We start from the raw sequence: 17,700 nt of genomic DNA, 5'->3' as shown, positions 1-17,700 counted from the left end.
AGGAATAGGAAATGACACTGAAAAAATAAAGTAGGTATTATTTTGTACTGAAACTGTTGGTGATTGCTGATTTGTTGCATTAAAAAAAAAATTTAAAATGATATAGCGACTTAAAACAGCATTCCTTCTCTCTCGCACGCACATTCACGCGCACGCGCACAGAAGTGTGTTGTGGTTATAGAGACAATTCTCCGAATAGCAGCGGTAGGTTGGCATGCCATTGTTTTGAACGTTTTTCGTCATCTTCCCTCATGCCCCGCCCTCCGGCAGCCTTCTCCAGTTGGAGGTGGATCCACATCGTCTCGCCTCGCATCACATACACTAAACTGAGAACATCCCACCTGTCTCAAAGGCGATGGATTTTAGCTCATCAGCTTCTGACACAACATACCAGGCGAAACAAAAAGGCGAGTGTTATGCAAAGTGAATTTCGCCAGTGCTCTCTCGCGCCTGTTCGGGAATGGAATTGCTTTAACCGGAGCGGACAAGGAAAACAACTGTCATATTGCTGAATGATTGTAGCCGCAGTGCCGCAGTTTGTATACCAACCCGAGAGAAGAATGTCACGACAGCAACAGCAGACGTCGTTTAATGCCACGGACAGCGTCGTGGAGGTCAAAAGTAAAGTAAGTGATTGTGATGGTGTTGGGTTAACATGGTGTCAAATGGATTTGATACACTGATTGCTAGTCCTTCTGTCCTCCATAAAATATGGTTGTACGTGATTTCTTTTCTTAAACAGTAAACATACACAACACGTTTTTCTAATTGAGGCAGGTATTTCGAGCGCATGATAATCAAGATGACTGCGACACTTGTCGCTCGACTACTCACGGCCAAAGAATGTGCGCATTGTATCATGCAACGTTTGAGAATTCAGTTTGTAATTTGGCAAAGTAATAAGTCAACGCTGTTCAAATTCCTGTTCACCTCCCTCGCCTCATACTGGTACAATTACAATGTTGTGATATATATATATATATATATGTATATATATATATATATATATATATGTATATATATATATATATATATAAATATATATGTATATATATAAATATATACATATATAAATGTATATATATATATAAATGTATATATATATATATATATATATATATATATAAATATATATGTATATATGTATGTATATGTATGTATGTATGTATATATGTATGTATGTATATAGTCTCGCGCGGCACGGTGGCCGACTGGTTGAACACTCTAAATTGCCCCTAGGTATGAGTGTGAGCGCGGATGGTTGTTCGTCTGTGTGCCCTGCAATTGGCTGGCAACCAGTTCAGGGTGTCTCCTGCCTACTGCCCGAAGATAGCTGGGATAGGCTCTAGCACCCCCGCGACCCTAGTGAGGAGAAGCGGTACAGAAGATGGATGGATGGATATACTCTCGCTCTGCTCTCTTTCTCTCCTTTTCTCTATACTCTCTTACCCAGGGGTCGGTCAACTTTAATACTCAAAGAGCCATTTCCATTTTGCCGTCTCCCACAGGAAAAACAAAAGTCGGAGTGACAAAAACGTTAAGACATCTAAAGTGAAGATAACTGCATGAATAATAATGATAACTCTAAATGAATAAAGTTCTATTGTATTTATTGTATTGTATAAACGAATACAAAATAAAGTAAAATAATGTCCATTTAAGTAACCCACTATTAGACGCAAATCATCATCAAGTCATCATTTTATTAAACGTGGATAGTGCCGTCCGCTCCCCCATTGTAGAAAGGACTATTTTAATTGGCATAAAATATATATTTGTAAAAAAAATAAAAAAAAACTGCCAATCAAAATATTTATTCGGCCTGGTTAACGTGATTTTTGCACCTTAATCTTACACAATTGCAAACTCTGTGAGGCTACGTTTTGTTTTGTTTTTAGTATGGTTCAAGAAACATGAGCATAAAAGGGACACGTCATTGATGTTAACATTGGCACTTAGAATAGGTATACATGTAAAAATGACATCAGCACTAAAATCTACCAAAAGATTAGTGATTTAAGTTTTTTTTTTGTGATGAGATTTACGACAAATTGGCACGCCCCCTTTTGGAGCTCTTTGGCTTGTTATTTTTTTTCTGGTTTCAATGTCTATTTCACAGCAGGGAGGCAAGTGAGGTAGAATTGCTCGAATTGTCAGTTCTGTTGTCAAAAACGGCGACCAATTGCCATCAAACTGCAAAAGTAGCAACTTTTGTTCTGCACAATTGTTTGGATATATTGACATCAAACGTGAGCTAATGTGATCACCTCTGGAAAATCAGAAATAACGTGCCGATAAGGCTTGGCGATAAACCGAAAATTTACCACAATTCTTTACAATAACCGACCTCATTTTGCCTGTGGCGGTAAATTCTGTGTTTAAAAAAAAAAGAAAAAGAAAAGGAAAGTGTTTTCTGTCAGTGGCTATGTTCATGCCCCTTTAAGATGGCTACAGCACGTGTAGTCACATGACTCCACCCATCTGAACAAGAAAGAAAACTGACGAGTGGTCGTGGCTGTCGATTTAAATCAAGAAGTGGCTGACACGGCTGAGGACGAAGTAACGTTCTTTGAAGTTGTTCCTGTTGCGCTTGTCCCAAAAAGAAATCTGATGTTTGGAAATATCTTGGGTTCCGTAAAGACAATGTTGGAGCAAAAGAATACGAACTACAAAATGGGTCATAAGCACCCAAAACAGCGCGTCCAACCTTTTCTTTTTCACCACCTACAATACAACCATGCTGTTGACTTGGAACTTGAGCTAAAAGCTCAAAGTGAGAAGCAAGGTTCGACAAGTGTCAACAGCCCATAATGGAGGCGACATGACACGAGAAAATGTCTCAGAGGTGGACGCGATAGCCTAGCACATAGCGAAAGACATAGCTCCTCTAGTTACAGTGGCACGCACAGGATTTTAACGCCTCATGAAAGTTGCCGACAAGAGGTACAAAAAATATTTTTCGCAAACCGTACTTCCCAACAGAGACAACATCTGGACGGGAGCTAAGACATGTCAAGTATTTTGCGTCCACATTCGACTTGTGGTGGAGTCGCAACATGGATCCCTGTTTGAGCCTGACTGTGCATTACATAGACGACAAGTGGCGACTGCGCACCAGAGTACTCGAGACGGCACATTTTCCTGATGATGCACTCTTATTTGGCTTGCAATGACATTTTTTTTCATTTTATTTAGCATTTTGTTTACAGGCCACTAGCTGCTTTGTACATGGCATTATTTATATTGTTTACAAGAGATCTTTACACAAATCTAGGCCTTTGCACATGGCAGTACAGCATCTTGGCGCAATCTATTTGCAGAAAAAGTTTTTGCTAGAGGAAACCCTTTTCTCCTGTTCCTTGTGACATTGTTCAAGTCATACAAAGCAAGCTGTTTGGAATGTTAATACAAAAGATTTTTGCACGTTTATTTTTCATTGAAAGTAATGTGTACCAGTTGGTCAGTTAAAGATAAAGATAAAGATGTCCTTTAATAGTCCCACAATGGGGAAATTTGAGGTGTTACAGCAGCAAAGATAGAGATCACACAGAGTTGGCGGCGTAATGTAGCCGTTAATGTATAACATTAGCAGCAGACATTCATAAAAAGCATGCAAATATACACAGTATAAACATATCTAAGTGTAAGGAAACACTCCTAATGCCTGTCCATTATACAGAGGGGGAAACGCTGTAATGATAAAAACTACTGAATGATTGAAAATACTGCAATGATAAAAATATTGCAATGATAAAAGTACAGTGAACCCCCGGTTATCGCGAAAAAAGAAAAAAAAACAAAAAAACAAAAAAACACTGTATATATATATTTCGCACCTATATATATATATATATATATATATATATATATATATATATATATATATATATATATATATAGGTGCGAAGTAGCGGCACACCTTCAAAAATGCTTAAAAAAAAATATATATATATATATACGGGTAGATTGAGAGAGAGTGAAATTCATGTTATAACAAAAAAAAAATTATGCTTAAAACTTATTATTTTTTTATTCCCCAGGCATTATTTTTGTATTTATTCAATTACCTCTTTTTGTACTTATTTAATTACTTCGACTTTTACCTGCTGGTACGCCGTCCGGTGTGCCCTGTGAAATGAAAGGTGGCATTCTTCATTTATTTATTTATTCATTCATAACTGATAGCCTCGCGCTCCCCTCATGCCCGGGCGGAAGTTGTTCCTCTTCGGCTTAACTACCACGCACGCCGGCCCGTCTCCTCCGGAGCTCTCGCACGGTCTCGAACGAAACGAAATGTCGCCGCGCGAGTGCCCGGGCGAAAGTTGTTCCTCTTCGTCTTAACTGCCACGCACGCCGGCCCGTCTCCTCCGGAACTCTCGCACGTTCTCGAACGAAACGAAATGTCGCCGCGCGAGTGCCCGGGCGGAAGTTGTTCCTCTTCGGCTTAACTGCCACGCACGCCGGCCGGAGCTCTGGTACGGTCCGAACCGCGTGAAACTCGCCCCCGATTGTGCCTGGGGGAACGTGCTCTTCTCCGTCCACTCTCTTCTTCGCCCACGCTCTTCTTCGGCGCACGCCGGCCGTCTAACCGCTCCAGCGCCCCGTCGTGCCGCTCGGCGAAACTACAATGCCCCCGAATATTTTTTAGACCCGCGAAGCACTGAACCCGCGAAAGGTGAACCGCGAAGTAGCGGGGTTTCACTGTACCAACAAAAAATCTCAAAGTCAATCTCATGAATATCATCTACATCTGCGTAAAAGCATTGTGAAGTGACACAAATATCTTGTAAATTTGACCACAGAGAATAGTGTCAACAAGTGTGCCAAATCTAAATTAATTTAAAAAAATTATGATATAAAAAAATGATTGTCGAAAATTATATTAAAACAGGCTCCTCTTTCAGTTTGAAGATGCTGTGGGTGTATCCGCTAAACTTGTAGGTAGTGATGGGTCCAGCAACACTGAGGCGTCGATGTGTGCGCCGAGCTTCCAGGGCAAACCCCGTGTCGGTGCGCGTACTGCTTTAAGAAAGTCACGTGACCACTATCGGAACCGTGTCGACAGAGCGGTCGCGCGCCAAACTGTGTTTATAAGGAAGCGCATCTGTCAACAGGATGCACGCTCAAAACAAGCATCGAGTTATTGGCGCGTTACTCTGCGTTAAATATCCGCAAGATGGGAGACGTCACTGGTAAACGCAAGTTTTCTGCCGTGTGCGCACTCAGACGTGCAGCGCCATATGTCAGCAGGACACGTTGCACGTACGGAAACCCGCTCTTATACTGGAAGTCCATGGAGGCAACGTTCCCTCACCTATTTATATTGGCCACACAGGTGTTGTGCACACCGGCCTCTTCAGTGCCTTGTGAGAGGATCTTCTCAAAGGCGGGGGAAATTGCCTCAAAAATAAAGAAATAGACTGAATAACAAAACGCTGGAGAAACTATTTTTTTTTCATAAAAATCTTTAATTACAATGAGTCCATTGTCATTCACAACACTTTTACTTAGGCATTCAGACAGATTTTCACTTAATTTATCAACTGAGTCCTGAATATCAAAGATTTTTTTATGAAAGTACGTATATGTAAAAATAATGTGAATGCAAATGCCTAATCAATGGAATTGGATAAAATTAGTTTGACAGATCAGTGTCAGATGACCCTGTCAAATGTTTCCTGCGAGTCCACCAAGGTGTCAGTATTCAGCAACACAGTGTCAATACAGTGTGTCACTGTGTCAAAACGATACAGGATGCCTCATCTACCCATCACTACTTGTAGGCCCTGCTAAACATTCAATTGCCTGCCTCTGTCTCATAATCACACAGTCAGGTACACACACACAATGTGACCCAAACAGATTTACTGCTGCTCTATTAATCAAACAATGTAACTGTAGTAGAAGTGTCTTTGTGTTATGTGAACTCGGACACACATCACAAAACAGAAAGTGACTCTTTGGACGACGGTGAATGCCTGTTCATTAGCTTAAAGACTGGCACACAATATAAACAGTCAATTGCTGCACAATTAATTGGATTTTAATCTTGATTTTGATTTGGGCATCTCATGATCATAAAAACAATAAAATCTTAGAAAAACAATGAATGCCCCCCACGGCGTGATGTCCTTGCAAATTCTTGACGTTGTGAAAGTACCCTGAATGCACATTTTGTTGTGGCGCAAACACTTGGAAGTGGATGCTATTCTGCCCTCCCTGAGTGTGAGTTTATGTGACACTCCAATTGGACTTTAGTGTAAAACTAAACACACAGCAAAATACTTTGTTTTAAAAACATCGGCAATGCTAATGTTAAAGTCAATGTAAAATGTCGTTGACGTAAGAACAGATAATTAACATCATCCTCCAAGAATGATATTTCATCAAATAACGAACGTTCGCAAACAATATAAATACAGGAAATATAACAATACTCAAATGAAAAAAATATTCCCAATCTGTGATGGACACGTTGTATTAATAGAGATAAAGTCCAACTTTGTCTTCTACTCTTAACTCATTCTAAGTGTGTCTTCTATCCATGCACAGCACCATACAAGCCAAGGTGTGCTGGAACATTAGGTATTTATTCTTATCTAACGTTTTTATTCATTATTTTTTATCTTAATTTATTACAAATTCATTTTCCGGTTGTTCATTCAAGTTCTATTTAAAGTTGAGTTTTCAAGGAACTGATATTGTCATTCAAACACACAAATCCCCATCATATGGCACACAACATGGTACCTAAGGTCCCAGGTTAACCCAGTAAGACCCAGGATTTGTGAAAACAAATAAAACAAAATAAGATACAATGAATACGATAAAGAAATGAGTGAGACGCTTACTCATGGTTTGAGTGTGTGCCAAGAAACAATGCAAAGTTGTAACGCAAACATGAAAACGCAACAGGCTTGAATTTCACATAATAGTCACAAGGTAATTTTGTACTCGACAACAATAATGGAGTGTTCAGAAATAAATCCTCTGAAATCATTTCATACCATCTGCGCCACAACTTAGACCTGCATTTAGTTGGTCTAAGGTCTAGTCTACTTTCTGTCACCAAATTGTCAGGTGCAACGGACGAATGTAATAGAAAGTGCTCTTGTTTTGCCGGAACACCCAGCGAGGCATAGTGCGGTCTGGCAAACTCTCAAACACGCTAAACTAGACTTGCCCCAGCACGAAAATGAAGTTGCGGCAGTTTCTACACTGAACGTACGTGGAGCTGTCTACGAAAGAGAGCCCGCTATTCCAACGATTCACAACAAAATCTTTCTCCGTCTGCACATTTTTTCAGCACTTCTCTTCAATTCTATTTCATGTATTTAGAAACAAACCAGAAAATGTACCTTATATGGTCTTGAAACAATCCCATAATGCTCATTGTTGGAAGTAATTCATCTTGCCCTCTTGTCATTTAGAGTTATTTCCCATTTCCACATTGTGAAAATGAAACAAGTAAGGACAAATAAAAGTGCGATTGTCATAGCTTTTTGGGGTGGAGCCTTCTGGTCTAGCAACATATTCCCCTCAAGTCCAATGAAGTTGAGACATTGTGTAAACAGTAAATAAATACAGAATACAATGGAACCTCAATGTATCAGACAAGAAGGGGGTATTGCCCTCACACAGCTTACGACTACAATCAAATGTATGACGAAAATGATTTTTATTGATTTTTGGTGAATATTTGTGTCCCTTAAATGTCTCCTACTTCTCCAAAATGACAGACATGACGACACTTTAAGTAGAGTAAGTGTCCTTACATGACAGCCACAACCCTAATGAAGACAAGAAAATGGATGGGTGCATAAATATTAAAATATCTTTCATAACCATAATAATATATGCATTCGGTTCAATCTGCCGTGCATGTCAATTCATTGTTTAACGTGGCTTTTCTTTCTCTTCAATGTGATGGTTGCAGTTTGACGCAGAATACCGTCGCTTTGCTTTCAAGAGAAACTGTCCAGGTGGCTTCCAAGAGTTCTACAGCCTCCTCCAGACTATCCATCACATCCCTGAAGTTGACATGTTATTGGGATATGCAGATGACCATGGAGACCTTCTTCCAATCAACAATGATGACAACTTCCAAAAAGCCGTCTCATCTGCAAATCCCTTGCTGCGCATTATCATAACCAAAAAAGGTCAGGATTGAGTAATTATTATATTGTGTTGATTGGAATTTTTTTTAAATGACAGTTGGAATTTCATAAAGGCTCTTCACCAGGGATGTACAGTTGAAAAAATCCTTTATAAACCATGGAGTGAAATCAACATTCATAAAAAAAAAATCTAGTAATTTTTTCTCTCAGACATTCTAAATAAAGATTTGAGGAAATTTCACTAGTTTATTGAATTTAAAAAAAAGCCGCTCAAGGGAAGACAGCTTTTACTTTTTCACTTCATACAAAAGGTTTCTCAATTTGATTGAGGATCGATCCGACAACCTTCAGAATTGGAGACAGCTGCTGGCTACACCTGAGTTATGGCTCTGCATCTTGGTGTGAGTATATTGCTGGTATCTCCAAAAGGAGGCCAAAAACTACATTGCTTTGGTAGGATTCCGAGGTTTGCAGCTGACCCCAATGATATACTAATTGACTGTAACAGTTGCATGGCTCAGGTGTTGAGCGGTTGTCTCCCAATTTGGAGGTTAGGGTTTTGATCGATGTCATTGAGCTCCTTGGTGTCTGAAATGTGTGTACAAAAACATGAAGTGGGTTCCTCCTTGGAGTGACTTTTTAAATTTGATGAACTTGTAAAATGACCTCAAAAACTCTTTTTCCGTTTTTCTCAAAAACTCTTCTTCAGTTTTTGAGTACATTTTAAATTTATTTGAAATTTCTGATTTTTCAAGTAAATATCACTCCCCATTTTTTACAGTGCATTAGGAATATTCGCCGTTAGCGGGTGCCATCGATGGGGACAACATCGGACTCTGATTTTGGGGCTTGCTCTCATTTTCTCTCCTCACTCGAAATGTCTATGAGAGTGTGTGTGTGTGCGGGTCCGGTGCTGGCTCATAAGTTGAAACTCTCACTCTCTCTTTTTTTCTTTTTCTTTCTTTACGCCCAACGAATGTCCAGTGCTAATGACGTAGCGCAAACTCAGAGCAACAGGCTGCTGCAGCGCTATCATTTGGTACAGTTTTTGACTTGGACTCGTGGTCATTGACTTGAGACTTGACTTGAACTTGGCCTTAGACACATGTACTCATCTTTGGCAAGTGTATCTACTCCGGTCAAGAACCACGCTTTATACTGATGTCCACAATCGTTTCATTGCGCATCCATTATGGAACACTGTGAAAACTAAAGGACATTCAAAATATTAACAATGCATATTTACAATAATCTGTTTGACTCAAACATTCAATCAATAAACAAAAAATAACATACCGTTTGTAAACCAGTAGTAGATAATCAAACATAAGTCCACCAAACGATACAATTCTTCATCTCTCTCTCTCTCCCCCGCCGTCCTTTTCTGTCTGTCTGATTCTTTTGCGCCATCCGGCGTACGTGACCCCAAACCCGAAAGTAATTATTCACAAAAATGTTCCAAATAATAATTCGACCAAGATTTATAGGAAAACCATACAGAAAACAAATGCACAAACACATATATATATACATATACATATATATATATATTATTATTTTTTTTTTAACAAACAAAAAAAATACTGCAAATATGAGTTGTCATGGCAACCAATTGACAGCAATACTAGTGCCAGCTACAGCAAGTACCAATGCTTGATCATGCCATTAAGTCCTGTAATTGCAAAAGCATAAGTGTAATCCGAGCAAATAGCAGGGCCCACCTGGCGGAAGTTCCGATCTACCTAAATTTCATTCACCCAATCATGGATGCCAAATGCGGCCCCGCCCCGTTGAATGAATGCGAAAGACATGTTGAACTTTTGCCGAACACGCAAATAAAGCACTAAACAACAGTCGGACTGTGTGTTATTGGAAACGCCTTTCATACACGAGCAGAAAAATCTGTTCTCGTCTTCTCGTGGTTGGTAACCAGGTTCCGTATCTGTTGTCTCGGGCTGGGGAAAATAGTCGACTTCCAAAAATGGTCGATGCGTGATAATTGCTAGTGAAAATTGTATTGTATTTCAATCTATTTTGGATTTTTTATTGTGTGCCTATTGTATTATTATTATTTTTTAATTCATCCTCGCATTCCACCGTGGGCTATAAGAGCAGTCGGCTGCTACAAGCACTTGACTTGGTGAGAAAGAGAGTAATAGCTATGAAAATATTGTTTACTTTTGACTGAGAATAGTGTTAATATACATCAACCTTGGCACGCTGAATTGTTATTTGCAGATGCATGAATATCACTGTCAATCAGTTTACCCTAAAAAAAAAATCAACTGTACTGTGAGCCAGCATTACAAACACTTGTTTGGGACCAGTAAAATATGTGATTGTGAACATTTAAGTATAACCCCCCCCCCCACTCACTATTTAATAACAAAGTGAAGCAATGTGCACTTTGAAAATACCCCGTATGCACCAAAAGAAGTAGACTCCAATGGCTGGAAGCAAAGGAAGTGAAGCAGCATTTGATGAGAATTTGGGTTCAATCTAGTGCTTAATTTTATCATAGTTATCTTCCTAGATGGGCACTTTACCCTATTTTGCCGATCCTGCCTGTGTCCTACGTCCGCGACCTGGGCACCCTTCCGTCCTTCCACTTTAATCCTTATTCATAAAAATAATCGCCCTCGGTCTTTGTCCTTTTAAAGCGCTTCCGTCCTTGCATTTAACCCCCGGTCCCCTCTGTGAAAAAAAATTAAATAAATAAAAAAGCGTTTGTACATGACAAGAGGCGAATGGCAGTTTCATAATTCATAAACGTTATTTAAAGACCATTAGGTCTGTAATTTACTATTCACATCAAACTTACCGTAATTTCCGGACAACAAAACTTACCTAGTTAAAAGCCACAATAACAAACCTTTGTCATAAAAACAGATTTGTACATATATTAGCCAGTTGGGACGAATAGCCACGGGTCTACACATTATTAAATGGGGTTTTATCTATATTCTAAACACCGGCAGATGCTTTTTACATCCCACACAAGAACACAGAACGTAGGTATAGTTACAGAGCATAACGGAACTTTCTCAGGCTATTGTTGTCACAGGAGACAAATTCATATTTTCCTAAAATATTTGCACTCTGAGCAGAATGAAATTTTCTCTCTCTCTTTCTCTCTCTCTCTCTCTCTCTCTGTCTCTCCCTCTCTCTCTCTCTCTGTCTCTCTCTATCTCTATCTCTCTCTCTCTCTCTCTTTTCAAGGGCCAATACACGCAACTGCTTCGGAAGATTTAATTCCACTCCGAGTGCAAATATTTGAATTCTATAAACGCGTTACTTGACCCAGTGAGGGACGATTAAACGAAACAGGTCGGATAAAAACCCACATCCCCTTGATTAGTAGGCGTGCGTCTCGGACGGATCGGCTTCCTGTTCCGTCCCTTGGGCGAAATGCAGATCTCTGTCCATACGTAGAGTACTTTTCTGGTGGTGAGAGTGTCCACCATATTTGATGTGGCAACCACCATAAACTAATGCACACGCACTTCTCTCCACTTCAAAAGTGACAACCCACAAAGTGAATGCCTTTCATTCACCTATTTATTCACTCTAATTGCATTTTGTTAACAGATTGGCACTAGAAAACAACATATAGTATGTAAATGCAATGGTTATACATGTTTACTCCCACATTCAGCATATTTTAGTATTTATCTCCACTTAAAAAGTGTGCCACTCAAATACAAGTTCGTATGAAAAAATCGTCTAAATAATTTAATTGTAGGTTTTTACTTTAAGTGAAACTATTTTTTTATATTTCATTTTTAGAGATGTAAACGTTAATTTAATTTTTGGAAATAATTTACATTTTGTTGTCTGATCAGTGCAAAAAATATTTTATCACTCCAATATATGTTGTGATTGAGCAAGATTTGGTGACTTGACTTCCAACTTGATTGGTAGAAATTTAGTGGTGACTTGACTTGCTTGATTTTATGTGACTTGGGACGTGCTTGAGACTTAAAGATTGCGAACTATTTGTGACTTTCACATACATGACTTACTCCCACCTTTGATGATATCCAATGCAAGAGCTCTACCAAACATTTTCCCTTTCCCAAGATCATAATGTCCAGTTTTGTTAGTGGTCATTCTTGTGGCAATAGTTTTCTGTGGTTTTAAAGTACAGTAAAATGAATCACAATCAGCTGTATCTAATATTTCCATTATCTCAATTAGTACATAAATCATTATAAAATATTAGTAACAGCCCTCTGTATGTATCTGTCACCTTATTAAAAAAAATTAACAGTAATAATTTTTTCCCCCCATCTTTTTCTGTCTTCATAGAGGATGAACCTGTAGTTTTTGCAACTAACTCCCTCCAGAGGCGGAAAAAAGGCCTGGGTTTGACAGGACTCCGAAATGCTGGTTCATTGTCAATCCACTCCAAAAGCAAAATGGGTCTCCTCATTGGCCGACCACAGAATTTCCGCCAAATTTCATCAATTATTGATGTGGATATCCTACCCGAGACACATCGGCGGGTACGGCTCCACAAGCACGGCACCCATAAACCTCTGGGCTTCTACATCCGAGATGGGGCCAGTATGCGAGTGACGCCTTACGGTGTAGAAAAGGTAAGATTCATCATTTTATGTTAACGTTGATTCGATGGTGTAACACATTCCAATATGGCCAACATTTGAATACATTGTCAGGTGCTTCTGAAACTTCATTATATTAGAATGTATTGTTTGACCTTTTCCACGAGCCCGACTCAGAATCAGAAATCAGAAATCCCTTTATTGTCATTGTACAGTGTGCAACGAGATTAGAGAGCTCCCCTCCCCAGTGTAATACAACAATAATTTAATTAAATATAAATAAAATAGATCAATTAAAGAATAAACAATGAAATAGAAATAATACAAAATTGGATAAATAAAAAACAGGATGTCGCTGTTCTCCAAGGTAAGGGTTGCTCGAACTCCTCCAATGCCTTCCTTACAGGTGGGCATCTGATGTCACTATGACATCAATTGAATGAATTTGATGTCATATTGATGTTGAATTAACAGCTGATGCCCACTGGGTCAAGCCCGTATCCCACTGAGGGTCAAACTTTTGCGATGGTAAATGGGTAAATGTTTCTCTCTCGTTAGGGTTCTTTCACTCGCAAACCTTCGCCAACCATTCTCCAGACGTTTGCCTGTACTTTTCTTACAGGAAAAAAAAAACATTAAAAACTGTCGGCAAATGTCTGGAGAACATTTGGTGACTGTTTGCGACCTTAACGAACTCTCCTCTCAGTAGGTGTCAGGTTTAAATGCCCTGACGCCGTTTGGGAGAGCTTAGCTTACTGAAATAACTTACTAAAGTTGGCTGAAGGCCAGAAGAAACCAGGCAAGGTTTTTCATTTTTACTGGTCGCGACAGGGAGAGAGGCCAAGAGCAGACAGGCGACTCGCTCAGTTCAGCTCCGCGCACCCTCTGGCCTCCCGTCCCGCCGCCTCTTTTATTAAAGCTTGAAGCAGACTCATAACGAAACTCCAGGAAACAGAAACTTAACTCACAATGAAGGTCAGTTTAGACGACACGAAACTCCAGGAAACAGGAACTTAACTTTAGACCAAACATGTAGGTGTGTGTGTGCGTGTGCAATTATTAATACAAGTAGTGTATAAAAACATGATTATAAATACACAAACTGATTACATAAAGTTACTTGAGGTTAATGTGGTCTTCAGCTTATCTTACAGTAGGACACCGTCTTTAGCTGTGGACATGTACTTTGAATGTTTTTTACTGATGGAGACTGATGTACACATTTTGTATTTTAATTGCTTCATTTTTTGTTTTTTTTCCCCAACCATAGGTTCCAGGAGTGTTCATATCCCGCCTTGTGCGTGGTGGTCTTGCAGAGAGCACTGGGTTATTGGGAGTTAACGATGAAATTCTAGAGGTCAATGGTATCGATGTCACAGGAAAATCATTAGACCAGGTAAATGCAATTAATAACGCAAAATTATTTAGAATCATCCATTCTTGGCCCTTGGCCCACATGTGCTCTAACATACACCTATGACTCCCACTGCCTGTTGTACAGCGCAGATATGTCAAATAGATAGCTGAGGGGTTTATTGTACTTTTCACTTCATGTACACCATTTTCAGGAAAGGTCAGGTGGTTTTTTGTGACGCCTTTATCAGTTTTAGTTGCGTATTTTACATTTATTTGTCATGAATATCACTATAGCTCCAACAAATATTGGAATGTGATTTTGTTGTAATATTGCCTGTTCTTATTCTAACCATGAAATAATGGCATGGCATTTTTTTAATCAGTGGCACTAGTAGGCTTAGCTAGCTAAACAAGGCTAACTGCATGCACTGTTTGTATTGTAGCTCTTGCTTTTTATCACTGCAATAGTAAATTGAGACATTCCAGTACCAAAGGGTTGGCTTTGTTTCACTGCCATCAAAATGCTCAGCCAATATAGCGTGTTTGAATTTTGCACTGCAATCTGCAGAGGTTAGACCGGTGTTGCAGGGATAGCCTTTAAGTTGTGATCAATGTTAAACTCAAACTGAGTGACCATTTACAGGAGTGGTTCTTAAACTTTTTATTACAAAGACCAGCCCCCCCCAAAAAATACCACCATGATAACCAACATTTGAAGGGAAGTCTTGTAAAAATGTTTCTGAACAATATGTTCTATGTGGCCCCGCTAATCGAAACACGGCTTTCTGATTAATATTTCGTGTGTGCAAGCAACAAAATCCACCAGATTATTTCTCCCATTTCAGGGAGCGGCCAGTTTGCCACATGCTGAAAATGACATCAGATTTGCTCAGGGCTCGGGTAACAACAAATCACGGCTCAACTGTTTACTTTATTGTGTCATGTGACGTTCGCATGTTCAGCCGTGATTGGTCGTTACCTGAAGCCAAAGCATTTTCAGTCAAACCTTTTGGACTTTCCCTTTAAAATACAGTGATATATACAGGGATGTAGCGATATCCATATATCGCGGGATGCAATAATATCATGATTACAGCTGTAACTGTTATGAAATGCGCTATTCAAATAAAATTGTATTATATTGTACATGAACCTCAGGTACCTGACAACAGCATTGACGAAGAAATGCTCTCCATAAATACTACTCTATTATTCGTCAAATCATCATAACCTACTACAATGAATGTTATCATGACAAATATATTGTAGACATATACTGTTTTTTCAAACAAAAACTGTCGAAAACTATCCTCTGTAAACATTGATAATTGGTTACGACGATCAGATGTGCTCGTACAAGAATGTACATCATGAACGCGAAGAAAGGAGTGTGCATTTTCATTTTTTGGCCATATGTGGCAGTAGCGATTGAAAACTCTAAATCCTGTTGAGTGCAGCTTTGAACATAGGTGTCCAAAAACGTTCCATGTTGAAATTAAATTGAACTATTAAACTTACAACCCGAGGGTGCTGAAACTGCACAAATGGAAAACAACTTTGGCTTTTTAACAGACTCCTATTTTATTGTGACTGACATCACTAGTGGCATAGTTGGTTTAGGCGGTCATTAAAAAAACTAAAGCAGAGGTTCTACACGCCCCTCCTAACATGTTACTATTATAATGAATGAAAGAAAGTAATATCAACATTACTCTCAGGCAGTGGTTCTCAAATTCTTTCTAAGAATATAAAACAGTTGTACTTAATAATGCCGAATAATTTTATATTTCTTATTTTTCACTAATAAACAAGCCATATATCTACAGCTAGAAGTAAAAATTCCCTCAAAATTCAATTGTTGCTTTCTGAACAGAAAATGCAACTGAACATAGACATGTATTGATAACCAATCCTTTGAATTTACTTCATTTGAACATGTACATCATTTGTACATTATGTAAAAGTGTTAACTAACATATTCTTGTCAAGGAAAAGAGGGAAGAAAATGACCTCAGTTTAAGACATTTCAACCATGTGCAACCGAAAAAATTATTATAGGTGTAGGACTTTGATTGTTTCATTACGTTTTTGTAAAAGAATGTCTGTGCTGTGTGTTCTGCAAGAGGAGGTTTGAGATGCTTGTATACATACTCTAAAATAACATTATTTGACTTTCGGTCGCATATGATTAAATAGCGGTCAACTGACATAATTTACTACTCTTTTCCTCTGAAATATTCAAATGATATGTTAGTTTAACACATTTTACTGTGAAAATGGAAATGTACCGAATTATGGAAATCCAAAGTTTTTTTTTGTTTTTTTTTTGTCGTGTAGTATTATGCATTTGTTGCTCAGCATGTACCTGGCCACATACCACATACTGCAGAATGGACTCTTCCTATTTACCCACGTCAAATAAAACCAAATTGGATGTAGTTAGTGTCAAATTTTCTCACTGGTTTACGCTGTTCGTTTGCTACAGCTAAAAACCTGCCGAAACCAATTTGGTAGCTCGAGTTCATGTGCTACCTACTGTAAACTGCCACTCCCACAGCAGCCACAGTTGGTAATGTTCAAACGTGTGTTAATGAACACGCAGTCTCTCTCTGCTTCCTCTCTACTGCCCTTTTGATTCCCCAGTCACAAACCACTGCTACAATGACAGAATTTATGAACAACACTCAGTAATTATTTTGCATACCACCAGAGGGAGCCCCGTACTACCCTTTGAGACTCAGCGCTCTATATACAATAAACTCAAGCAGCAGACTGATAAATGTATGAACTCGCAGCTCTGCAACAGTCTCAAAGATTCATGTCGCCCTTGGCCATCAAGAAAGTACCTGGCATGTATCTAGTCAATGCCATAAATATTTGTGCACATCAAAAATATAATACAGCAAACAATCTAATTCCATCATATCATATAATATGTTAGTTTTAGTCGAAGTATACTGAAGTAGCAACTGGCCAACTAGACACTTTATTTATCAACCCACACAGAACCATTTTCTAATGATTATGACGCAAGAACAAACCAACAACCAGACCTATTGTAGCTCCTTCTTTAAGGTGCTCCCGAATATTGGTGAATCGGTTTTGGCCATTATATACAGCAGTCTGTCTTCTGGTGTAGTCCCCCGACATTTTAAACACACTGTAGTGCAACCCCTGGTTAAGAAACCTCAACCTGATCAAGGTGTGCTGTCAAACCCAGCTCCAGGCAACTTTTTAATGATATTCTCATGGCAAATGACACTGGAGACTAAGTTTGTCTTTTGTTGAATCTATCAGCAGCGTTGAATGTGGTGTTCCACAGTATTCTTTTACAGCACCAGGTGGGCATTAGTGGTAGCGCCCTAGAGGGGTTCAGATCCTTATTTGGCTGGTAGGACTTTTTGTGTTAACCTAGGTTGCGCTGATTTTGCGCTGCCCCTCTGTCTTACAGGGTTCTATTTTTGGGCCCATGCTGTTTTCAATGTATTTGCTGCCCCTGTGTTTTTTGAACCTGTATTCTCCATGGCCTTGCCAAACTGCTCCCACACACCAGTTTTTGCCTTGGTGACCGACATGGCTCAATTTCCGCTTGGCCAGCTGGTAACCATCAGCTGCCTACAGAGTTCCACAGGCCAAAAAAGGCCTATTAGGACATTCTATTC

The 17,700-nt window shown here is 39.2% G+C and overlaps 1 protein-coding gene across 1 annotated transcript in view; it reads left to right on the top strand.

The window, feature by feature from the left end:
- Window positions 1-199: 199 nt before the first annotated feature.
- The window catches only part of pard6a (par-6 family cell polarity regulator alpha), a 22,441-nt gene continuing 4,940 nt past the window's right edge, over window positions 200-17,700 (top strand). The window contains exons 1-4 of the mRNA XM_088298855.1: window positions 200-626; window positions 7,937-8,159; window positions 12,426-12,715; window positions 13,953-14,078. Of these exons, the coding sequence (XP_088154981.1) occupies window positions 513-626; window positions 7,937-8,159; window positions 12,426-12,715; window positions 13,953-14,078 (753 nt within the window). The 5' untranslated portion in view covers window positions 200-512. The remainder of the gene's footprint in view (window positions 627-7,936; window positions 8,160-12,425; window positions 12,716-13,952; window positions 14,079-17,700) is intronic.

Source organism: Idiotropiscis lumnitzeri, chromosome 6 (genome assembly GCF_059441095.1).
Source record: "Idiotropiscis lumnitzeri isolate Australia: NSW breed Sydney's pygmy pipehorse chromosome 6, RoL_Ilum_1.0, whole genome shotgun sequence".
NCBI classification, from domain to species: Eukaryota; Metazoa; Chordata; class Actinopteri; order Syngnathiformes; family Syngnathidae; genus Idiotropiscis; species Idiotropiscis lumnitzeri.
Note: the sequence above shows the minus strand (reverse complement) of the source record. Positions and strands in the feature narration are given on the sequence as shown.